Source organism: Rhinopithecus roxellana, chromosome 12 (genome assembly GCF_007565055.1).
Source record: "Rhinopithecus roxellana isolate Shanxi Qingling chromosome 12, ASM756505v1, whole genome shotgun sequence".
Taxonomy (NCBI): domain Eukaryota; kingdom Metazoa; phylum Chordata; class Mammalia; order Primates; family Cercopithecidae; genus Rhinopithecus; species Rhinopithecus roxellana.
In genome coordinates this window covers 107,286,613-107,311,085 of record NC_044560.1, presented here as the reverse complement: position 1 = coordinate 107,311,085, position 24,473 = coordinate 107,286,613, and the positions used below count along the sequence as shown (strand labels likewise).

The 24,473-nt window shown below is 50.1% G+C and overlaps 1 protein-coding gene across 4 annotated transcripts in view; it reads right to left on the bottom strand.

Moving 5' to 3' along the window:
- The window catches only part of DHX34 (DExH-box helicase 34), a 37,534-nt gene that overhangs the window by 12,128 nt on the left and 933 nt on the right, over positions 1-24,473 (bottom strand). The window contains exons 2-8 of one of the 4 annotated variants that reach the window (XM_030942737.1): positions 19,759-20,740; positions 17,505-17,816; positions 14,420-14,674; positions 12,508-12,610; positions 12,052-12,204; positions 9,726-9,943; positions 4,167-4,341 (exon numbers count right to left, since the gene is read on the bottom strand). In XM_030942737.1, the coding sequence (XP_030798597.1) occupies positions 4,167-4,341; positions 9,726-9,943; positions 12,052-12,204; positions 12,508-12,610; positions 14,420-14,674; positions 17,505-17,816; positions 19,759-20,463 (1,921 nt within the window). In that variant the 5' untranslated portion in view covers positions 20,464-20,740. Of the gene's footprint in view, positions 1-4,166; positions 4,342-9,725; positions 9,944-12,051; positions 12,205-12,507; positions 12,611-14,419; positions 14,675-17,504; positions 17,817-19,758; positions 20,741-24,473 lie in introns of those variants that run through there. The other 3 variants (XM_010377401.2, XM_030942738.1, XM_030942739.1) reach the window with 3 other exon arrangements.

Here is a 24,473-nt window from a genome sequence, read left to right as displayed (position 1 = left end):
CCGAGGCTGGCTGATCACTTGAGGTCAGGAGTTCAAGACCAGCCTGGCCAACATGGTGAAACCCCGTTTCTACTAAAAATACAAAAATTAACTGGGTGTGGTGGCACATGCCTATAATCCAAGCTACTCAGGAGGCTGAGGTGGGAGGATCACTTGAACCCGGGAGGTGGAGGTTGCAGTGAGCCAAGATCACGCCACTGCACTCCAACCTGGAGGGCAGAGTGAGACTCCATCTCAAAACAAATAAATAAATAAAAATAAATAAAACAAAAATGAACCATCTTCTCAGCCCGGGCAGCCCTCCGAGTCCAGCGGATCCAGCCTCCTGCCCACACTGAAGCCCGCTGTGCTGCAAGGATGGGGGGCTTTAATGGTGTTAACACACACAGGGGTGGTCCTGCCATGGTGGGCCGCAGGCTGCTGGAAATACAAAGTCTTTTTTTTTTTTTTTTTTTTTTTTTTTTTTTTGAGACGGAGTCTCGCTCTGTCGCCCGGGCTGGAGTGCAGTGGCCGGATCTCAGCTCACTGCAAGCTCCGCCTCCCGGGTTTACGCCATTCTCCTGCCTCAGCCTCCCGAGTAGCTGGGACTACAGGCGCCCGCCACCTCACCCGGCTAGTTTTTTGTATTTTTTAGTAGAGACGGGGTTTCACCATGTTAGCCAGGATGGTCTCGATCTTCTGACCTCGTGATCCGCCCGTCTCGGCCTCCCAAAGCGCTGGGATTACAGGCTTGAGCCACCGCGCCCGGCCGGAAATACAAAGTCTTGAGTCACGAAAATCGGGCAAGATGAACAAGCCTCAGTCAGCGTGCTCCCCAGGCGGGGTGAGCATGACTCAGGAATGAGGGAGAGGAAGAGTTTTGACATACTTGAGTCCGCAAGACAGGGGCACAGGGCAGAGCTGGGGACACGTTGTGCAGAGGACAGAGGTGGGAGGGGTCTGAGCTGTGGAAAAGCTAGGACTTCTTTGTGTTTGGGGGATCTTGGGTACCCCACCTGCCTGTGCCTCCCAAGGGAGGCCCTGTGATTACCCCAAGTGCTGGGGAATTCAAGCGAGAGAGCCTGTCTTTCTTGTCGCTCACGCGGGGGCACTTTGCGTCACATTCTCTGAAACAGCCTTGCAAGCCAGACACCACAGGCCACCCCCAGCCTCTAGTGGTGTCATCTGCAGCATCAGGTAAGTGCCTTGAGACACTGATGGCGCGCCACAGGATGGCCACAAGAACGACAGGATCAGAGGGTCTGCTGGCCCTAAATCCCTCAAGATTAACGCCCTATTCCTGGTGACACATAGCATGGGGACGAGGAGCACCACATCTGCTTGTGACTGGCTACTGAAGACCTGAGATCAGGAGGGCCGGGAACTGAAAATGGTCTCCATCGACCTCTGTGGACCTGGCCTTTCTAGATCCTCACAGAACTGCCAGGTCAGCTGATGAATTTTCTGACCACCTTCAGTCATGTATAACCCAGTGCCACTTAAACACTTCCCATCTAATTCAAAGCTCCTCACCTGACCCAGGGCCAGAGGGACAGCTGTTCCCTCCCCTCCTTCGGTCCTCTGCCCAGGTGTCACCGTTCAGTGAGGCCTCCCAGGACAGCCGCATAACACTGCTCCCAGCCCTCACTGTGCCCACCGCGCCCTGCATCCACCCGAGCAGAAACCAGCCGCTGACATTCCGAGTTTCACTCATTTATCTGCCCCTGTCCATAATATGCTCTGTTACATGTGAGCTCCGTGAGGGCAGGAGTTTTGTTTTATTCACTGTCATATCTCTGGCATCTAGAACTGGACCTGGCACACAGCAGGTGCTCAAAAATTATTTAATGAATGGGCCAGGCGCTGTGACTCATGCCTATAATCCCAGCACTTTGAGAGGCCGAGGTGGGGCAGATCACTTGAAGTCAGGAGTTCAAGGCCAGCCTGGCCAACATGGTAAAACCTTGTCTCTACTGAAAAAACAAATATTGCCCGGGCACGGTGGCTCACGCCTGTAATCCCAGCACTTTGGGAGGCTGAGGTGGGCAGATCACTTGAGGTCAGGAGTTCGAGGAGCCTGGCCAACAGGATGAAAGCCCATCTCTACTAAAAACACAAAAATTAGCCAGGCATGGTGGTGTGAGCCTGTAATCTTAGTTACTCAGGAAGCTGAGGCAGGAGAATTGCTTGAACCCAGGAGGTGGCAGTGAGCTGAGATCATACCACTGCACTCCAGCCTAGGCAACAGAGCAAAAACTGTCTCAAAACAAAACAAAAATTAGCCAGGTATGGTGGCGGGCGCCTACAGTTGCAGCTACTTGGGAGACTGAGGCAGGAGAATTGCTTGAATCCAGGAGGCAGAGGCTGCAATGAGCTGGGATCGCACCGTTGCACTCCAGCCTGGGCGACAGAGTGAGACTCTGTCTCAAAAAAAAAAAAAAAAAATATATATATATATATATATACACACACACACACACACACACACATACACACACACACACACACATATATATATATATTTAATAGGCCGGGCATGGTGGCTCAAGCCTGTAATCACAGCACTTTGGGAGGCCAAGGCGGGCAGATCACCTGAGGTCAGGAGTTTGAGACCAGCCTGACCAATATAGAGAAACCCCATCTCTACTAAAAATACAAAATTAGCCAGGTGTGGTGGCGCAAGCCTGTAATCCCAGCTACTTGGGAGGCTGAGGCAGGAGAACTGCTTGAACTCAAGAGGCAGAGGTTGCAGTGAGCCGGCATGGCACCATTGCACTCCAGCTTGGGTAACAAGAGTAAAACTCAGTCTCAGAAAAAGAAAAAAAAAAGTATTTAATGAATGAATGATGGGACTATTGGTTAATATCTCCCGCCTTCTCCCTCTCACTCCATTGCAGCCGCACCAGGCTCCTCACTGTTCCCGCAGCAGCAGGCATGTGCCCCCCACAGGGCTTCTGCACTGGCTGTTCCTACTGCCTGAACGCCCTCAAGCTACATCTGCACTGTCCAATATGGCCGCCTCTGGCCACACATGGCTACTGAGCAGTTGAACATGGCTGGTCCAAGCCAAGATTTCCAAGACTCTGTATGGTAAAAAATAACATAACATCTTGCAAAAAATGTTTATATTGATTATGTTAAAATTATGATGTTTTAGGTATATTAAGTTAAATCAGCTATTTTATCAAAATGAATCTCACCTGTTTCTTTTTGCTTTTTTGTTTTGTTTTTTGAGATGGAGTCTTGCTCTGCTGCCCAGGCTGGATTACAATGGCATGGTCTCGGCTCACTGCAACCTCTGCCTCCCAGGTTCAAGCGATTCTCCTGCCTCAGCCTCCCAAGTGGCTGCAATTACAGGCACATGCCACCACACCCAGCTAATTTTTGTATTTTTAGTAGAGACAGGGTTTCACCATGTTGGCCAGGCTGGTCTCAAACTGCTGACCTCGTGATCCACCCACCTCAGCCTCCCAAAGTGCTGGGATTACAGGCGTGAGCCACTGTGCCCAGCCTGTTTTTGCTTTTTTAATGTAGCTACTGGGAAGTTTTAAATTACATACAGGGCTCACATTCTATTTTTATATTTCTTTTCCTTTTTTTTTTTTTTTTTTTTTTGTAGAAACCAGGGTTTTGCTATGTTGCCCAAGCTGGTCTCAAACTCCTAGGCTTAAGCAATCCACCTGTCTCAGCCTCCCAAAGTGCTGGGATTACAGGTGTGGGCCACTGTGCCAGCCATGTTTCTCTACTTCTGCTGGCAAGCATGTTCTAGTATTTGCATGGCTCCTAGCCCTCATCTCCGTTTCTCTGCACAGATGTTACCTTCCCCGTGAGGTCTGCCTTATACCTGAGGCCTGTATTATAAACTGCAACTCCCCATTCCCCAACCCCGTTGTTTCTTCTCTCCAGAACACTAAGCACCATCTGATCTACTATACCTTTTCCTTATTGTCCTAATTTATTGCTGGTTTTCTTCACCAAAGTGTCAGCTCCCTGAGGCTAGAGATTTGTGTCTGTTCTGTCCACGGCTATATGCCCAGCACCTAGAACAGTGCCTGGCCCAGTGAAGAGTGAATAAATGAACTGGACCCAGGGAAGAAACAGACTTGCCCCCAGGTCACTCAGAGAGTTAGCTGTGCCCACACCCGCTCCTGGTGCCCTGCGTGATCATGAAGGGGATGGGTACTCACCAATCACAACGTCCACAGGCAGCTGGGCCAGCAGGGACCCAATGGGCGTGAGGGCCTCTGAGCTGTCCAGGGCCCCCTGGTCCCGGAGGTAGAGGATGGCAGTCTCCAGGCTGGCTGGTGGTGGGGGCTCGATGAAGGGGAAGGTTCGGGGGTCCCCCACGCTCATGCTCTTCATCTAGAATGAGAAAAACCCCCAAGATTGGGAAACACAAGAGCCACTGTGCAGCATAGGGGGGCTCAGGGATCACAAACTCATGACATTTTGAAATTCCCAGTGTCGGCGGGCATAGTGGCTCATGCCTGTAATCCCAACACTTTGGGAGGCCAAGACGAGTGGATCATTTGAGGTCAGGAGTTCGAGACCATCCTGGCCAACATGGTGAAACTCTGTCTCTACTAAAAATGTAAAAATTAGTGGTGGTGTGCGCCTGTAATCCCAGCTACTCAGGAGGCTGAGGCAGGAGAATCGCTTGAACCCAGGAGGCGGAGATTGCAGTAAGCCGAGATCGGGCCTCTGCACTGCACTCCAACCTGGCAACACATCAAGACTTCAACTCAAATTCCCAGTGTCAGCCAGGCACAGTGGCTCACACCTGCAATCCCAGCACTTTAGGAGGCCATGGCAGGTGGATCACTTGAAGTCAGGAGTTTGAGACCACCCTGGCCAACATGGTGAAACCCTGTCTCTACTAAAAATACAAAAATTAGCTGGGTGTGGTGGCGGGCACCTGTAATCTCAACTACTTGGGAGGCTGAGGCAGAAGAATTGCTTGAACCTGGAGGGCGGAGGTTGCAGTGAGCAGAGATTTCACCACTGCACTCCAGCCTGGGCCACAGAGTGAGATTCCATCTCAAAAATAACATAACATAACATAACGTAACATTCCCGATGTCAAGATCCATTATACAGAGGCAGGCAAGGAGGGCTGCTGTCTCTGTGTCTGTCTCCCTAGCACATCTTCCCCCAGACCCTGACCATGGACGAGAGGCACATGACCTGAGCTGGACCAATCAGAATCCTTCCCTGAGACTGGAGCCAGGAAGAGCATTCCCAGCATCCTCTCTGGTTGTGGCCAGGATGGAAGCCTATCTTATTAACCCAGAACTGCTGTGACTTTTGACTTTGTCCATTGTTTGGAAATGGGCCCATCTACAGCAGATGGAGAAATTCTTGGATTGTTCCTAAGTTAGACATACTGCCTCACGAATGCACAAAATGGTAAGATCCCCCTTTCTGCTTACAATTGTTGCAGTTGTATTTCTCTCACTTGCAACCAAAAGAATCCCAATTAATGCAGTGGCCCAGGCAGGCAGCAGGTGGCGGGAGAATTAAGTGACAGTATATGTCCACCCCGGAGCCTGGCGTGGCATACGTAAGCAAACAGCACCTCTCTGGTGACTGGAAGGAGAGGCTGGCAAGGCAGCTCATGTGATGGCCAGAGAGTAAGAAGGAAGCCCAGAGAGCCTGTTTGCCTGGCTTTGATCCGAGGGCACTAGAAGTTCTGGCGTCCACCTGCAAGCAGCTGCTGCTCCTTCCTCCCTGCTGACCAAGCCTTGATGTTGTGTAGGAGTTTACCCAATAATCATTTAAAAACCTTTATAGACCAGGCACGGTAGCTCACGCCTGTAATCCCAACACCCTGGAAGGCCAAGGCAGGCAGGTCATCTGAGGTCAGAAGTTCAAGACCAGCCTGGCCAACATGGTGAAACTAAAAATATAAAAATTATAAATATAAAAATCCTAATAATATAAACATAAAAAATACTAAAAATATAAAAATTAGTTGGGCCTGGTGGCACCCATCTGTGGTCCCAACTACTCGGGAGGCCGAGGCAGGAGAACCACTTGAGCCTGGGAGGTAGAGGTTGCAGTGAGCCGAGATCACACCACTGCACTCCAGCATGGGTGACAGAATGAGACTCACTCTCAAAAATAAATAAATAAATAAATAACCTTTACATCAGCAGCTCTAATTTAAAGAGGCAGGGGGCAGGGCAGGGGTTTTTTTAAATTCTGCAGGTGTTTCTAGTATGCAGCTAGGGCTGAGACACTGCTCTGATCAACTCAGGCAATGCCACAACCCTAGACAATTGCTGGCCATAGGATGAACATATGTGACCTGGTTCTGCTGACAAGAGAGGATGAGAGACTGGCCAGAGGCTTCTAGAAAATGTTCCCGTGGTCTCAAAAATTAGACCCACGAGAAGGGCAGTTCCTTGCTTCTGCCTCTGGACAGTAAAGAAGGAAGAAGTGACACCCACTGTGCCTGGGGCCAGTGGCCACTCACGAAGCAGGCTCTGATGCCTGGTGGCCTCGGATGGAGCCCTGACTCCACTACTTGCCAGCTGTGTGACCTGGGGCAATATTTTCTCTCTCTGTGCATCCTTCTTCTGGTCGAAAAATTAAGATAAGACAACCTACCCCATGGACTTTGTTTTTTTATGAGACAGGGTCTTGCTCTATCACTCAGGCTGGAGTGCAATGATGCAATCAAGGCTCACTGCAGCCTCGACCTCCTGGGCTCAAGTGATCCTCCTGCCTCAGCCTCCTGCATGGGATCACAGGTGTGTGCCACCGCACTGGGCTAATTTTTAAATTTTTTGTACAGTCAGGGCCTCACCGTGTTGCCTAGGCTGGTCTCGACCTCCTGGCCTCAAGCAATCCTCCTGCCTCAGCCTCCCAAAGTGCTGGGATAACAGGCATGAGCCACTCATTGTTGCCGCGGGAAGTCAGGGACCCCAAACGGAGAGACTGGCTGAAGCCGTGGCAGAAGAACATAAATTGTGAAGATTTCATGGACTAATAAATATTAGTTCCCAAAATTAATACTTTTATAATTTCTTACACCTGTCTTTACTGTAATCTCTGAACATAAATTGTGAAGATTTCATGGACACTTATCACTTCCCCAGTGAATATCCTTGTGATTTCCTATGCCTGCCTTTACTTAATCTCCTAATCCCGTCATCTTCTTTGTAAACTGAGGAGGATGAATGTCACCTCAGGACACTGTAATGATTGTGTCAACTGCACAAATTGTTTGTAGAACATGTATGTTTGAATAATATGAAATCTGGGCATCTTAAAAAAAAGAACAGGATAACAGCGATGTTCAGGGAACAAGAGAGGTAACTATGGACTGGCCGCTGGTGAGCCGGACGGAACAGAGCTATATTTCTCCTCTTTCAAAAGCAAATAGGAGAAATATCGCTGAATTCTTTTTCTCAGCAAGGAATATCCCTGAGAAAGAGAATGCGCCCTGAAGGTACGCTTATAGACGGCCCCTTTTAAGGAGTGCAGTCGTCTTTTATGGTCGAAGCCGAAGGGATGAAATAAGCCCTGGTTTCCTGTAGCGCTCCCAGGCTTATTAGGTGGAGGAAAATTCCCGCCTAATAAATTTTGGTCAGACAGGTTGTCTGCTCTCAAACCCCGTTTCCTGATAAGATGTTATCAATGACAATGCGTGCCCAAAACTTCATTAGCAATTTTAATTTCTCCCCATCCTGTGGTCCTGTGATCTCACCCTGCCTGCATTTGCTTTGTGATACTTTATTACCTTGTGAAGTATGTGATCTCTGTGACCCACACCCTATTTGTGCACTCCCTCCCCTTTTGAAAATCGCTAATAAAAACTTGCTGGTTTTACGGCGTGGGGAACATCACGGATCCTGTCAACGTGTGATGTCTCCCCCGGACACCCAGCTTTACATTTCTCTCTCGTGCTCTTTCCCTTTACTTCTCAACCCAGCCGAGACACTTAGGAAATAGAAAAGAACCCACATTAAACGTCGGGAGCGGGTTCTCCCGATAATTGTGCCTGGCAGCACCAGTATTTTTTTAAAAAAAGATGAAATCAAACAGAATAGAAAATAGTGTGCACCTCCTGCAGGAAGGCCACTGGTTTGTGCTACACCTGCACATGAGCCTGTGGCAGACACCATCAGCTGCTCCCAACTTTCCTTTTTCTTTCGTTCCTGAGCACAAGGACTACACTTTCCAGCCTCCTTCATGGTTGGGCATGGCCACAAGACTGAGGACTGACCGGGAGTGGTGAGGTCAAGGCACATGCGCCATTTGCAGGCTGGACCCGCAAACTCTCCTGTACTCACTTCCCATGCCCTTGACCCTTTGGCTGGCTGGACACACATGCAGGAAAAGCCCCTGGGGAAATGATAGAGCCACAGGAGGGAAGGAGCCTGGGTCCCTGAATAAAGAAAATTGCCTGCCAAGCTGGAAACCACCATTTCACTGTTGGCCATTCGTGACCGTGTGTATTTGTCATGGCAGTCTAACCTATGCTAAATTAACAAATGAGGTACAAATCATGACATAAAATGTATTGAGAAACCCTGGTTTTAAAAGCCCTTTCCTGCTAGGTTTTCTGTTACAGCTGAAAGCATTCTGATTGAGTCACTGGTTCTTCCTTTGACCCTATAGAAATTTTTTTTTTTTTTTCAGATGGAGTCTTGTTCTATTGCCCAGGCTGGAGTGCAGTGGCGTGATCTCGGCTCACCGCAACCTCCACCTTCCGGGTTCAAGCAATTCTTCTGCCTCAGCCTCCCAAGTAGCCAGGATTACAGGCGCCCACCACCACACCCAGCTAATTTTTTGTATTTTTAGTAGAGACTGGTTTCACCATGTTGGTCATGCTGGTCTCAAACTCCTGACATCAAGTGATCCACCTGCCTTGGCCTCCCAAAGTGCTGGGATTACAGGTGTGAGCCACCGTGCCCAGGTGACCCTGTGGATTTAAGGAACAATTCTCCCCTCAACAAGGGTTTTCACATTCCCCTCAGTGGCTTGGCTAGCCCTATCCTTCCTGACCCTGACACTCTGGAATTGTGTAAATGCTTCCTGGCTGGCCGGGCACAATGGCTCATGCCTATAATCCCAGTATTTTAGAAGGACAAGGTGGGAAGATCGCTTGAGCTCAGGAGTATGAGACTAGCCTGGGCAACATAGCAAGACCTGATCTCTACTAAAAATTTAAAAAGTTAGGCTGAGCACAGCGGATGATGCCTATAATCCCAGCACTTTGGGAGGCCAAGGCAGGTGGATCACGAGGTAAGGAGAGTGAGACCATCCTGGCTAACACAGTGAAACGCTGTCTCTACTAAAAAAAAAAAAAAATACAAAAAATTAGCTGGGCGTGGTGGTGCGCGCCTGTAGTCCCAGCCACTTGGGAGGCTGAGGCAGAAGAATCACTTGAACCCGTGAGGCAGAGGTTGCAGTGAGCCAAGATTGTGCCACTGCACTCTAGCCTGGGTGACAGAGGAAGACTCTCTCTCTAAAATAAATAAATAAATAAAATTTTAAAAGTTAGCCAGGCATGGTGGTATGTGCCTGTGGTCCCAGCTACTTGGGACGTGGAGGTAGGAGGATCATTTGAGCCTGTAAGGTGGAGGCTGCAGTGAGCCGTGATCACAGCACTGCACTCTAGCCTGAGTGACAGAGTGAGACCCTATCTTAAAATAAAATAAAATAAAATTTAAAAGGCCTCCCAGCTTCCTCCCTGTGCCAGCAGTCAGCATATAGTCCCATTTCTGCCCGTGCCTCACCTGCAGCACCAAGGAGTCCAGGGCCACCCTCCGAATTTCCGGGACCGGGTAGGGGGCGAAGGCATCATAGTCCGATTCAGCATAGAGGCGGAAGCAGACTCCGGGACCCGTGCGGCCTGCCCGGCCCTTCCGCTGCTCTGCGCTGGCCTGACTGATCCAGAACTCCTGCAGCCGCTGCAGCTTGGCCTGCGGGTCGTAGCTCATCTCCTTCACCTTCCCTGGATGGGAGCAATGAGGAAAGGGAGTCTGTGTGTGGCAGCCACGTGCGGTCGGCCACACGCCTGGCTCTAGCCACTCGCCAACACCCTCACTCCTTTATTCTGTTAATGATAACCGAGGGCTTATTCTGAGTCCAACTCTGACATTTTATTTATTCTTTCATTTCCTCACTTACACATCTTTTTTTTTTTTTTTTTTTTTTTTTTGAGACAGGGTCTCATTGTCTCCCAGGCTGGAGTGCAGTGGTTCAATTACAGCTCACTGCAGCCTCAACCTCCCAGGCTCAAGTGATGATCCTCCTAGCTCAGCCTCCCGAATAGCTGGGACTAAAGGGGCACGCCACCATGCCCAGCTAATTTTTTGTAGAGATGGGGTTTCACATGCTGATCTCAAATTCCTGGGCTCAAGCAATCTGCCTCCCTTAGCCTCCCACAGTGATGGGGTTACAGGCATGGGCCACTGCACCCAGCCTTTCACTCACACATCTTTTCATTTATTTTCCCAAGTCTTTGTTTCTTCAGAGGTTCATTTATCCAATCAATACTTATTAAGCACCTACTATGTACTAGGCACTGCAGTAGGCACTAGGGGAAGAGCAAAGAGCTAAACAAAGGCCCCAGTCTCACGGGATTGAACAGAGCACTGTATTTCCTCCAGTGGCAAAAAAACCTTTTTTCACATTTTCTTTCTTTTTTTTTTTTTGAGACGGAGTTTCGCTCTTATTGCCCGGGCTGGAGTGCAGTGGTGCAATCTCGCTCACTCTGCCTCCCAAGTTCAAGCGATTCTCCTGCCTCAGCCTCCTGAGTAGCTGGGATTACAGGAACCCACCACCATGCCCAGGTCATTTTTATATTTTTAGTAGAGACGGGGTTTCACCATGTTGGCCAGGCTGGTCTCGAACTCCTGACTTCAGGTGATCCAAATGCCTCGCCCTCCCAAAGTGCTGGGATTACAGGCATGAGCCACTGCGCCTGGCAGGCACTATTTTTTTAATTTCTCTCTTTTTTTTCAAAACAGGGTCTCGCTCTGTTGCCCAGGCTTGAGTGCAGTGGCACAATCACGGCTCACTGCAGCCTCGACTTCCTGGGCTCAGGTGATTCTCCCACATCAGTTTCCTGAGCAGCTGGGACTACAAGCATGCACCACCAAGTCTGGCTAATTTTTGTATTTTTAGTAGAGACGGGGTTTCACCATGTTGGCCAGGCTGGTCTCAAACTCCTAACCTCAAGTGATCTGCCTGCCTTGGCCTCCCAAAGTGCTGGAATTATACGCGTGAGCCACTGCGCCTGGCCTAAAATGTCTTAATGGCACATGAAATTATGAACCATTTTACCATCAATGGCACCCCAGAGTCAATACGACCAGGTAGCTGCTAACACATATTGAGTGACGGCTCTGTGCCAGGCACTAAGGCACCAAGGGTGTTAAGTCATTTAATCCTCATAACCTGAGGGAGGGCATGTCATTGTCATTTTACAGATAAGCCAACCGATGCATGAAGTGTCAGTGACATGACCCCAGCCACTCAGCCAGCACTGAACCCGGCCGGGCAGGCTCCAGTGTCTCCAAACACGATGCTGCACTGACCCCCCAGCGAACATTCCAGTCGGGAAGACAGAAAGTGAACAAACACAGCAGCACATATAAAACAGAATGCTGGACCAGGCGCAGTGGCTCACGCCTGTAATCCCAGCACTTTGGGAGGCCGAGGCTGGCAGATCACTTGAGGTCAGGAGTTCAAGACCAGCCTGGCCAACATGGTGAAATGCTGTCTCTACTAAAAATACAAACATTAGCCAGGCGTGGTGATGCACGTCCGTAAACCCAGCTACTTGGGAGGCTGAAGCAGGAGAATCGCTTGAACTTGGGAGGCAGAGGTTGCAGTGAGCCGAGATCGCATCACTGCATTCCAGTCTGGCAACAGAGCGAGACTCCGTCTCAAAAAAACACAAAAACAAATTGAATGCCAACCCCCCTCATATGAGAAGCAACAGTGGATGGAGAAGGAGGAGGGGATATCTCTTAGAGTGGACAGGATGGGCCTCTCTGATGGGGGGACATTTATGCAGGCCCCGAAATGAGGTGAGGGCCTCAGCTGTGTGGATACCTGGAGAAAGACAGCTCTCAGCAGAGAGAACAGTAAGTGCAAAGGCCCCAGGGCAGAAGCAGGCTTGGGAGGCGTGAGAAAAATTAAGATGTTGCCACTGGTCCACGGTCCCACATGTCATCTTCCAGCATCCCAATTCCGGAAATCCAAAATCTGAAATGCTCAAAAATCTGAAATGTTTTTAGCACTAACATGACCCTCCAATAAAATGCTCACTGGAGGATTTCAGAGTTTTGGATGTGACATGCTCAAATAATAAAATAGATACAAATACTCCAAATTGCAAAAAACCCGAAATTCCAAACACTTCTGGTAGCAAGCATTTTGGACATGGGAAAGTCAACCGTACTTCCCACTTAAAGCTGGTGCGTCCCTGCCACAGGTGTACACCTCTGGACCCCACGCTCCTATCTAAGTCCTTGCGGGTGGCGGGTAGGGGCTTCTGGTGGTCTTTACCAGAATCTACTACAAAGCGGATCCCATCAATGGTGACTGAGGTCTCAGCGATGTTGGTGGAGAGGATGCATTTCCGGACTCCAGGAGGCGCCACATCAAATACCTGGGGGAAAGGGAGGGGGTGATGTCAGGAACTAACTCAGCCCTGACTAACCTATGTGTCCAATTTCCCATCCACCCACATGTCCCTTTCCTCCTCCAGAGACCTCCCTCTCGGAGACGGCTCACCATCCCCCCCATCACCTGGGCCATCCTGGGCCCTCCCCCACCCTCAGACGGAGGCAGTCTTGCTCTGTCACCCAGGCTGGAGTATAGTGGCGTGATCTCAGCTCACTGCAGCCTCTGCCTCCTGGGTTCAAGCATTCTCTTGCCTCAGCCTCCCAAGCAGATGGGATTATAGGCGCCTGCCACCAAGCCTGGCTAATTTTTGTATTTTAAGGAGAGATGGGGTTTCACCACGTTGGCCAGGCTGATCTCGAACTCCTGACCTTAGGTGATCCGCCCGCCTCAGCCTCCCAATGTGCTGGGATTACAGGTGTGAACCACCACACGTGCCCCCTGACCTGAACATCTTGAACTTTTTATTTTTTTGAGACAGTGTCTCACTCTTTGGCCTACATTGGAATGCAGTGGCGTGATCACAGCTCATTGCAGCCTTGACCTCCCGAGCTCATGTGATCCTCCTGCATCAGCCTCCCAAGTAGCTGGGATTATAGGCACATGCCACCATGCCCAGCTAGTTTTGTTTTGTAGAGACAAGATCTCACTATGTTGCCTAGGATGGTCTCTAACTCCTAAGCTCGGGTGATCCTCCTGCCTCAGCTTCCTGTGCTGGGATTATATGCGTGAGCCACCGCACCAGGCCATCTTGAACTTTTCTTGAAATCCTTCCCTCCTCCCACAGCCCGGCTCCTGCCCTGGTCCAGGCCTCTCCTCGCCCACTCTGATCCTGTAGACTCACATGGCAGCCAGAAGGATCTGCTGAAGCACAAACTGGCACTGCCCCTGCTGGGGGCCAAGGTGGGAGGATCGCTTGAGCTCAGGAGTTTGAAACCAGCCTGGGCAACACAGTGAGACCTCTTTGCTACTAAAATTCAAAAAAACATTAACGGAGGCCAGGCATGGTGGCTCACACCTGTAATCCCAGCACTTTGGGAGGCTGAGGCAGGCAGATCACTTGAGGTCAGGAGTTCAAGACCAGCCTGGCCAACATGGCAAAACCCTGTCTCTACTCAACATAAACATACAAAAGATTAGCCGGACGTGGTGGTGTGCACCTGTAGTCCCAGCTACTCGGGAGGCTGAGGCAGGAGAATCACTTGAACGCGGGAGGCGGAGGTTGCAATGAGCCACAATCACGCCACTGCACTCCAGCCTGGGCGACAGAGTGAGACTCTGTCTGAAAAAAAAAAAAAAATTAACAGAGTATAGTGACACACACCTATAGTTGCTACTTGGGGGACTAAGGAGAGGGGATCACTTGAGCCCAAGAAGTCAAGGCTGCAGTGAGCCCCAATTGTGCCACTGCACTCCAGCCTGAACAACAGAGCAAGACTCTGTTTCAAAAAAAAAAAAATTGTTTTGGAACACATACTCACACGCTCAATTTATGGCTGCTTTCATGCTGCAACAGTGGGGCTGAGTAGCTGTGACAGACAGACAGCCCATGGTCCATAGCGCTGACACTATCTACTTTGATCCTTTCTAGAAAGTTTGCCGACCTCTGGTTTAGAGCATGGGCTCCAGGGCCAAACTACCTGGGTTCGCAGCCTGGCTCTGCCACTAGGTGGCTACGACTTTGCACAAGTGCAGCCCCCGAGCCCTGCGTCTGTGGAGTTACACAAGTCCTGTGTGCAGCCACCCCTGACTCATGCAGACCCCTCGCCTGCCCCACTTGGGCTTCCTGTGATACCTTGTCCTGGTCGGCCACAGACAGGGCGCTGTGCAGGGGCAGCACCACCCAGCGCTGGGTGTGGCTGGCATAGGTCTGGGCGGCCTCCAGCACGGTGCTGATGTCTGCCATGCCACTGAGGAAGACGAGGAGGTCACCCCGCTCCTCAGGCGGGTACTTGTGGTCAATGGACTCCAGTACCCTCAGGAAAGGCCGTGGGTCCAGCTTCTCTGACTTGGACGTGGTCGGCTCTGCCTCCTGTGGCTGGTACACGACCTGAGAGGAGACAGCCCCAGGTAGAAGCACACCCTGTCCCTCCAGCTCAGAGCCATGGGCTGGGGAGGCTGCAGGCTGATGGGAGAGACCTGGTTGACGGAGAAGACACAGTGCAACAGGTACAGGCTGGTGGGCAACTCTGTTCCATGTGGTCATTCAGGGATCTAGGTTCCTCCTTTCTCATTAGTCTACCATCTCACTGGCAGGATTTCTCAAAGTCAGCAAGATTGACATTGCAGTCTGGACAATTCCTTGTTGTGGGGGCTGTCCTGTGCATTGTAGGATATTTAGCAGCATCCCTGGCCCCTACCCACTAGATGCTAGTAGTCTTTTCCTCTGGTTGTGACTATTAAAAATGTCTCCAGATATTGCCACATGTTCGCTGGGGGCCAAACCACCCGTAATTGAGAAACAGGTGATAGACAGCATACTGCAGTTAGATAATTTCTGAAGGATGTAATAAAAAGACAAAGTAACAAAGCACCTGCAAGGCTTGTGGGGTGCTGGTAATGTCTGACTTTTCTAAACCTGGGTGCTAGCTACGTAGATGTATTTAACTGGTGAAAACTAATTGAGCTATATATTTACAATGCATGCATTCTCTTGTGTTTAGAGTAACTTCAACAAGAAAAAAATTCTAGGTGATGGAACCAGGATGAAAACCCTAGAAATCAGGTTGGTTGGATGACCAGGAGAGGACCTGAGCCTGAGCCAGGTTGGCTGGCTGATTTCCAGGCATAGTTGGCTCACACCTGTAATCCTAGCTCTTTGGGAAGCCAAGACAGGAGGATTGCTTGATCTCAGGGATGCGCGACCAGGCAGACAACATAGCAATACCTCGTCTCTACTAAAAAAAAAAACAAAAACCCTAGAAAACATTTCTCAGGAAGCAGCCTCATTCTTTCTTTCTTTTTTTTTTTTTGAGACAGGGTCTTGCTCTGTCACCCAAGTTGGAGTACAGTGGCATGATCTTGACTCACTGGAGCCTCCACCTCCCAGGTTCAAGCAATTCTCCCACCTCAGCCTCCTGAGTAGCTGGGATAAACAGGGGTACACCACCACTGGAGCTAATTTTTGCATTTTTAGTAGAGACAAGATTTTACCATGTTGGCCTGGCTGGTCTCAAACTCCTGACCTCAGGTGATCCACCTGCCTCGGCCTCCCAAAAAGCTGGGATTATAGGCATGAGCCACCACACCCAGCTGGCACTCTCTCTCTTTCTTTTCTTTTTTTTTTTTACACGGGTCTTGCTCTCTTCCTAGGGTGGAGTGCAGTGGCATGATCTCAGCTCACTGCAACCTCCGCCTCCAGGCTCATGCAATTCTCCTGCCTCAGCCTCCCAAGTAGCTAGGATTACAGGCACATGCCACCGTGCCCAACTAATTTTTGTATTTTTAGTAGAGATAGGATTTCACTATGTTGGCCACGATGGTCTCGAGCTCCTGACCTCATGATCTTTCTGTCTCAGCCTCTCAAAGTGCTGGGATTACAGGCACGAGCCACCGTGCCCGGCCCATTCTTTCTTTTTTTATGGCTGCTTAGAAGGCAAATTGATGGGCATTTGGAACCAGAAATCACAAGAGACAATGAAGTTCTTCCTGTAATTCTTGACTACACAGACAAGGATAATTCACTAAGACAGTGTTTCTCAATTAGGGGTGGTTTTGCACCCCAGGGAACATGTGGCAATATCTGGAGACATTTTTAATAGTCACAACCAGAGGAGAAGACTACTAGCATCTAGTGGGTAGGGGCCAGGGATGCTGCTAAATATCCTATGATGCACAGGACAGCCCCCACAACAAGGAATTATCCTTGACTGAAATGTCAATCTTGCTGACTTTGAGAAATCCTGCCCAGTGAGATGGTAGGCTAATGAGAAAGGAGGAGCCTGGATCCCTGAATGACCACATGGAACAGGGTTGCCCACCAGTCTGGATCAGTCGCACTGTTATCTAAGAGAAATAAACTTCTCTTATTTGAGACTTTACATTTTTTTTTTCTTTTTTTTTTGAGACAGAGTCTTGCGTTGTCATCCAGGCTGGAGTGCAGTGGTGTGATCTTGGCTCACTGCAAGCTCTGCCCCCTGGGTTCAAGCGATTCTCCTGCCTCAGCCTCCCAAGTAGCTGGGATTACAGGTGCGCGCCACCATGCCTGGCTAATTTTGTTTTTGTATTTTTTTTTTTTTTTTTTTTTTTGAGACGGAGTCTCGCTCTGTTGCCCAGGCTGGAGTGCAGTGGCGCGATCTCGGCTCACTGCAAGCTCCGCCTCCCGGGTTTACGCCATTCTCCTGCCTCAGCCTCCCGTGTAGCTGGAACTACAGGCGCCCACCACCTCGCCCGGCTAGTTTTTTGTATTTTTTTAGTAGAGATGGGGTTTCACCGTGTAGGCCAGGATGGGCTCAATCTCCTGACCTCGTGATCCACCCGTCTCGGCCTCCCAAAGTGCTGTGATTACAGGCTTGAGCCACCGCACCCGGCCTGTTTTTGTATTTTTAGTAGAGATGGGGTTTCACGGTGTTAGCCACGATGGTGTTGATCTCCTCACCTCATGATCCGCCCGCCTTGGCCTCCCAAAGTGCTGAGATTACAGGCATGAGCCACTGTGCCCAGCCATTTTTGGGTATTCTTCTAACAGCTTTTACTCTAACAAGCACTTAGCACTCTAACCAGGTCATTATCAATGCTCAGAAAATGGTAGCTTTAAAAAAAGAGAACATCTTTAAATAAAAGAGATGGGAGACACAGCCGCAGAGAGAAAAGGCATGTCCAGGTTTGGACAGAGACCAGGTTGGAGGTGTGGGGATGTAGGAGGAGGGGGAAGTACTCACTGTGATGGGGAACAGCCTCCCGGGCACCTGTACCACAGGAGCATTGCTGAAATAGCTGGAGAAGAGTGAGATGTTGATGGTGGCCGACATGAGGATGACCTTGAGGTCAGGCCGCTTGGGCAACAGGCGCCGGAGGACACCCAGGAGGAAATCGTTGTGGAGATGCCGCTCGTGGACTTCATCCACAATCAGGACCTCGTACTGGGGCAGGCTGGGCTCCCGCTGGATTTGTCGCAGAAGCAGGCCCACCGTCAGGAACACAATCTTGGTTGCCGCCGAACGCGTGCTCTCAAAGCGGATCTGGTAGCCGACCTGGGGCGGGATGAAGAAAGGTGTGGTCAGGAGAGGACCCTGAGCCTGGGTATCAGCCCCTGGCCCTGCCCAAATTGAAAATCTAAGCAGGCCAGGTGCAGTGGCTCACGCCTGTAATCTCAGCACTTTGGGAGGCCGAGGCGGGCGGATCACCTGAGGTCAGGAGTTCGAGATCAGCCTGACTATCATGGAGAAACCCCATCTCTACTAAAAGTACAAACAAAATTAGCCAGGTGTGGTGGCGCGTGCCTGTAGTCCCAGCTACTTGGGAGGCTGAGGCAGGAGAATCGCTTGAACCTGGGAGGCGGAGGTTGCAGTGAGCCAAGATCACACCATTGCACTCCAGCCTTGGGCAACAAGAATGAAACTGCGTCTCAAAAAAAAAAAAAAGAAAGAAAAAAGAAAATCTAAGCAAATGCCATGCCTAGCCATCAGACTCTGGAGTCCAACAGCTTGGGTTGGAATCCTACCTCTGCCACTTAGTGCCACAGACCTTGGGCAGGCAATGCCATCCCTTATCGTTTTCCTCCTAGATGCTGTGAGAATGCCATGTGACAATGCACGGGAAGTATCTAGCACCACACCTCATGTATATATAATGTTTACTATAATACCAATAACCTTTTCTTGAGTCCCTACTATGTGCCAGGACATTATATGCCACTCTAAGTGCTTCATGTATATCACCCATTTCATCCTTATGACCACCATGACACAGAAGGACTATTATTGGCCTTCCAAGATGGCAGTTTGCATTGCGATGATTGCCAAGAATTACCTTCGCAGCTGGGCGCAGTGGCTCATGCGTGTGATCCCAACGCTTTGGGAGACCGAGGTGGGTGGATCACCTGAGGTCAGGAATTAGAGACCAGCCTGACCAACATGGTGAAACCCCGTCTCTACTAAAATTACAAAAATTAGCTGGGTAGGGTGGTGGGTGCCTGTAATCCCAGCTACTCAGGAGATTGAGGCAGGAGAATTGCTCGAACCCGGGAGGAGGAGGTTGCAGTGAGCTAAGATCGCGCCACTGCACTCCAGCCTGGGCGACAGAGCGAGACTCTGTCTCAAAAAAAAAAAGCGACGAGCCTTTAGGACATTTCCCATTGTTTTGCCATTAAAGTGCTACACTGGTAATGCTAGCTCCTTTGTCATATAGACCACGGACAAGCCAATCTGTGGATAAAGTTCTAGAAGAATCATTACTGGGTCCAGGGGTAAGTGCTTCATTTATTTTTTTGAGATGGAGTCTCGCTCTGTTGCCCAGGCTGGAGTGCAGTGGCGCGATCTCAGCTCACTGCAAGCTCCACCTCCCGGGTTTAGGTCATTCTCCTGCCTCAGCCTCCCGAGTAGCTGGGACTACAGGCACCCGCCACCACGCCTGGTTAACTTTTTTTGTATTTTTTAGTAGAGACAGGGTTTCACCGTGTTAGCCAGGACGGTCTTGATCTCCTGACCTCATGATCCGCCCGCCTCGGCCTCCCAAAGTGCTGGGATTACAGGCGTGAGCCACCACGCCCGGCCAAGTGCTTCATTTTTTTTTTTTTTTTTTTTTTTTTTTGAGGCAGAGTCTCGCTCTGTCGCCCGGACTGGAGTGCAGTGGCCGGATCTCAGCTCACTGCAAGCTCCGCCTCCCGGGTTTACGCCATTCTCCTGCCTCAGCCTCCCGAGGAGCTGGGACTACAGGCGCCCGCCACCTCGCCCGGCTAGTTTTTGTATTTTTTTTTTTTTTTAGTAGAGACGGGGTTTCACCGTGTTAGCCAGGATGGTCTCGACCTCCTGACCTCGTGATCCGCCCGTCTCGGCCTCCCAAAGTGCTGGGATTACAGGCTTGAGCCACCGCGCCCGGCCGTGCTTCATTTTTATTGATACTGCCATATGGACAAGCAACCTATTCCCCCAAGGTCGCCCTGAAAAAATCGGAAACCTGGTGCGTCCCACTCACCTGTGAGCCATACTGACTGAGGCTCTCAAAGCCGACACGCTTGGCCAGTGAGATGCAGGCGATCCGCCGGGGCTGGGTACACGCCACGTGACTGAAGCCAGCAGTCAGCAGGTACTGGGGCACCTGAGTGGACTTGCCACAGCCGGTGTCACCGGCCACTACCACCACCTGGTGCTGCTTCAGTGTCTGCAGGATGCGGTTCCCATACTGGGCGATGGGGAGGGCTGCCCGCTCACGCTGCAGCTTGGCCAGACGCCCAAATGCCTGCTTCTGGCCAAAGTCCAGATAGTGCAACAGGGCCCGGCGGAACTCAGACACTCTCTCAGCAGGCAAGTGCCTGCCCAGCCCCCCAGAGCCCCGTGTGTCAGGGCCAAGAACAGAGAGGTTGATGCGGTAACATGGGTCATAAGTGCGAGGTAGGTCGGCCAGCGCTGGGATGCTGTGCTTGGGCTGTCCAGGGTCTTTCTCCTCCTTCCTGGAGGTCTTGAGATTCTGGAATCTCTGCAGGCGCTCAAAGAAGGTCCAAAACTTCTGACATTCCTCAGAACCCTGACGGATGTAATCCTCCTCACGGAAGAAGGCATCTTCCAAGAGGCGACGTGTCTCTGGACAATTCCAGTCCCACTTCTCCAAGGCCTCTTCCTCGCTGGGAGCCCAGTGGTGGTCTTGGCGATCCCTGCCCTCTCTTGTTCTAGGAGGAGGCATGTTACTAATCCACAATGGGGGTCTCAGTTCTGATCACCCAAAACAAATATTCTCATCCATTCCCAACCTGCAACAATTTAAGAGGCCAGTGCCTGCAACAGAGAACCACTTTATCTTCAAAGAGCTAATTTTTCCTCCTAGTCACGGCACAGGACCACCACAGATGATAAAGTGGTCAGGGGACTGCTTGAGCTGATGACACAAAGGGTACCTCATGATACCTGCAGTGATCTCTGGGATGGACACAAGTTCATTCTGGGTTTTCAGGCCCTGGATTCTTAGGAGAGAGAACAGAAGACATTCATTCACTTTTGGGAACAGTGCCTTCTTTTTTTTTTTTTTTTGAGGCAGGGTCTCACTCTGTTTCCCAGGCTGGAGTGCAGTGCCGCAATCATGGCTCACCGCAGCCTCCACCTCCTGGACTCAAGTCATCCTCCTGCCTCAGCCTCCCGAATAGCTGGGACTACAGGCACACGCCACCACACCCAGCTAATTTTTTACTGTTTGTAGAGATGAGGTCTCACCATGTTGCCCAGGTTGATATCAAACCTCTGGGCTCAAGCAATTCCCCCACCTCAGCCTCCCAAAGTGTTGGGATTACTGGTGTGAGCCACCATGCCCAGCCCATTTTTAGAAACATTTCTAACAGCCTGTTTCTCAAGCACTGAACTAGGAAAAGGAGGTAATGAATATGACCACCAGAGTCCTCACAGATGGCCATGATCACATCATCTCTCATGTGACACACACGTCATCAGACTGTGACAATCCAGTGATGGGGACTGTGATAACAGAACCCTAGGGGGCTGTGGGACACCAAAGGAGGTTCCTCCTCCTTCCCATGCTTGGGAATCGTGGAAGGATCCTGGGAGGAGGGGCTGTTTGACCTGACACCTAAAGGAAAGATGTAGGTCACATGGCCAACCAACAGCAGAATCTTGTCTCAAAAGGCAGTAACAGGAGAGAGGTGTGATGTAATGAAAAGAATAAGGCAAGGGTTCTTCACCCGGGGTCCAGTGAGATTCAGAACATTGAGATAAAAGGCAAAATTTTGCAAGTGTTATATATTATTTTTGCCTGCCTGGCACAACCCCTTACTTCTTTTCTAAGGATAGTATCCATCCTCCTTTGGAGAACGCCCTTCCTCGATTCTACATGGTTCAAGGGCCTTTAAGTCAAAGAACCCCTATTGGGTAGGCAAGTGACAAAGACCTGGCCAATCATGGTACTCTACTGCCCCTCTAACCAATGATTGGTCTGAGAAGTGGACACATGATCCAAGAAGGGCCAATCAGGGCCCTTTTGTGGAATTTACACACGGTTGCTAGGACAGAAAAGCTCTCATTTTATCCATTATAATCAGGCAAGTTTGATATAAGCCTGGAGCTGTTTGTAGTAGCTCCAGAGTCTTTCCTAAAATCTATCCTAGAGAAATAACTAGATACAGGCACAAGGATATCACTGTGCATCACAGGGAGAGGGTGAAAGAGGGAGAGGAAGAGAAGCTTCGCAACATCATTTAGGTCTTGAAACTTAGTTCCCTTCAACCCCCCACTTCTCAGCTTACACAAGAAAATGCCTTTTTGCTTGCAGTTGGAGTCTTTTGTTTTTGTTTTGAGATGGAGTCTCGCTCTGTCACCCAGGCTGGAGTGCAGTGGTGTGAACTTGGCTCACTGCAACCTCCACCTCCCAGGTTCAAGCAGTTCTTGTGCCTCAGCCTCCTAAGTAGCTGGGATTACAGGTGTGCACCACCACGCTAATTTTTGTATTTAGTGCAGACAGCATTTCACAATGTTGGCCAGGCTGGTATTGGACTCCTGACCTCAAGTGATCTGCTCATCTTGGCCTCCCAAAGTGCTGGGATTATAGGCGTGAGCCACCATGCCTGGCCTAAAGTTGGGTTTTTGGTTCTCAGCTGAAAATATCTTAATAAAGAGCACACCCTCATATGCGCAATTTTCTGGAAGTTAGTCACTCAGATTCTTAAAGGGGTTCATGACTCTAAAAGGGTTCAGAGCCTTCGCTGGTAAAGGAGTTAGAGTCAGGCAGATCTGGGTTTGAATCTCAACTTCATCATTTATTAAATGTGTGCCCCCTGGGCAAATTTCTTTTTTTACACGGAGTCTCACTGTCGCCCAGACTGGAGTGCAGTGGCGTATATCAGCTCACTGCAACCTCTGCCTCCCAGGTTCAAGTCATTCTCTTGCCTCAGCCTCCCAAGTAGCTGGGATTACAGGCGTGTGCCACCATGCCCAGCTAATTTTTTGTATTTAGTAGAGACAGGGTTTCACCATCTTGGCCAGGCTGGTCTCAAACTCCTGACCTCAAGTGATTCACCCACCTTAGCCTCCCAAAGTGCTGGGATTATAGGCGTGAGCCACTGTGCCCAGCTCCCTGGGCAAATTAACCTGAACTAACTTCAGGCAGTTTTCATCATGTATAAAACAGAGATAATATCTGTCTCAAAACTTTACAACATTTAACCATCAATCTTGGTAGAGAGAAGCTAAGTAGTTAAATAGTAACTAGAAACAGAAAACAGAAAACAGCAAGAGGAAGTGGGGCAAAATCTGGAAAGAAAATTAGACTCAAAAGGCCACAGTGCCCTATCATAATGTGCTAACAATGCTTCCACCTACTCTTGTGTTTTCCTGTTCTAGGAGGGAAGCAAGTTGAGGGCTTGGAGTGTTACTGTGACTCTGGGCCAGTGATTCTTAGAAAATGACAGCGATCCGGGCAGACACGGTGGCTCACGCCTGTAATCCCAGCACTTCGGGAGGCCGAGGCGGGCGGATCATGAGGTCAGGAGATCCGGACCATCCCGGCTAACATGGTGAAACCCCGTCTCTACTAAAAATACAAAAAAATTAGCCGGGCGAGGTGGCGGGCGCCTGTAGTACCAGCTACTCGGGAGGCTGAGGCAGGAGAATGGCATGAACCCGGGAGACAGAGCTTGCAGTGAGCCGAGATCCGGCCACTGCATTCCAGCCTGGGTGACAGAGCGAGACTCCGTCTCAAAAAACAAAAAAATGAAAAGAATATGAGAGTGTTCCTCTGAGGCTACAAACTGCCTATGCATGCTGAGCCCCGCTGGCAGCATCCCGTGCCTCTCAAGGTGTCTTATCTTTTTCAGCTTCTAGGTTGTCTGCATCTTCTGGTTTCTGTATAACTGTGTCTCTGACCATCTTTTGGTCTATTTGCCCCGGGCTCATGGCCTTTAGTGGGTTTGTTTCCCCCTCTGTCCCCTCCATCTCTCTCCACTCCAACTTCAGGCCTCTGTCTCTTTTTCAGTCTGTCTTGTTCATCACCCTCATCTCTCTTCCCTGTCCTATTCTGGTCTCATGTCTCTTCATTTATCTGAGTCATTTTGTAGTCTGATTTTCTCTGTAATCCAGCTCTTCCTTTCTCCATCTCTGTCTTCAGTTCTCCATTTGACTTTCTCCATCTTTCTCATTTAAAAAAAAGCTTTTTCAGGCCGGGCACTGTGGCTCACGCCTGTAATCCCGGCACTTTGGGAGGCCGAGGCAGGCCTCCTGAGGTCGGGAGTGCGAGATCAGCCTGACCAACATGGAAAAACCCCATCTCTACTAAAAATACAAGATTAGCCAGGCGTGGTGGCACATGCCTGTAATCCCAGCTATTTGGGAGGCTGAGGCAGGAGACTTGCTTGAACCTAGGAGGCGGGAGTTGCAGTGAGCTAAGATCATGCCATTGCACTCCAGCCTGGGCAACAAGAACGAAAACTCCAAACTCAGTCTCAAAAAAATAAAAATGTTTCATTTTTGTTTTTTTGAAACAGGGTTTCACTCGTCACCCAGCCTGGAGTGCAGTGGCGCAATCACAGCGTACTGCAGCCTCGACCTCCCAAGCTCAAGCGATCCTCTCACCGCAGCCTCCCAAAGTGCTGGGGTGACAGGCGTGAGTTACCGTGCCCTCTTTCTCATGTTCTGTTTTAATCTTTTTTTCCTCCCTTGTGTCCTTCCAGTGTTCACTCTCCATCACCTTCTCTC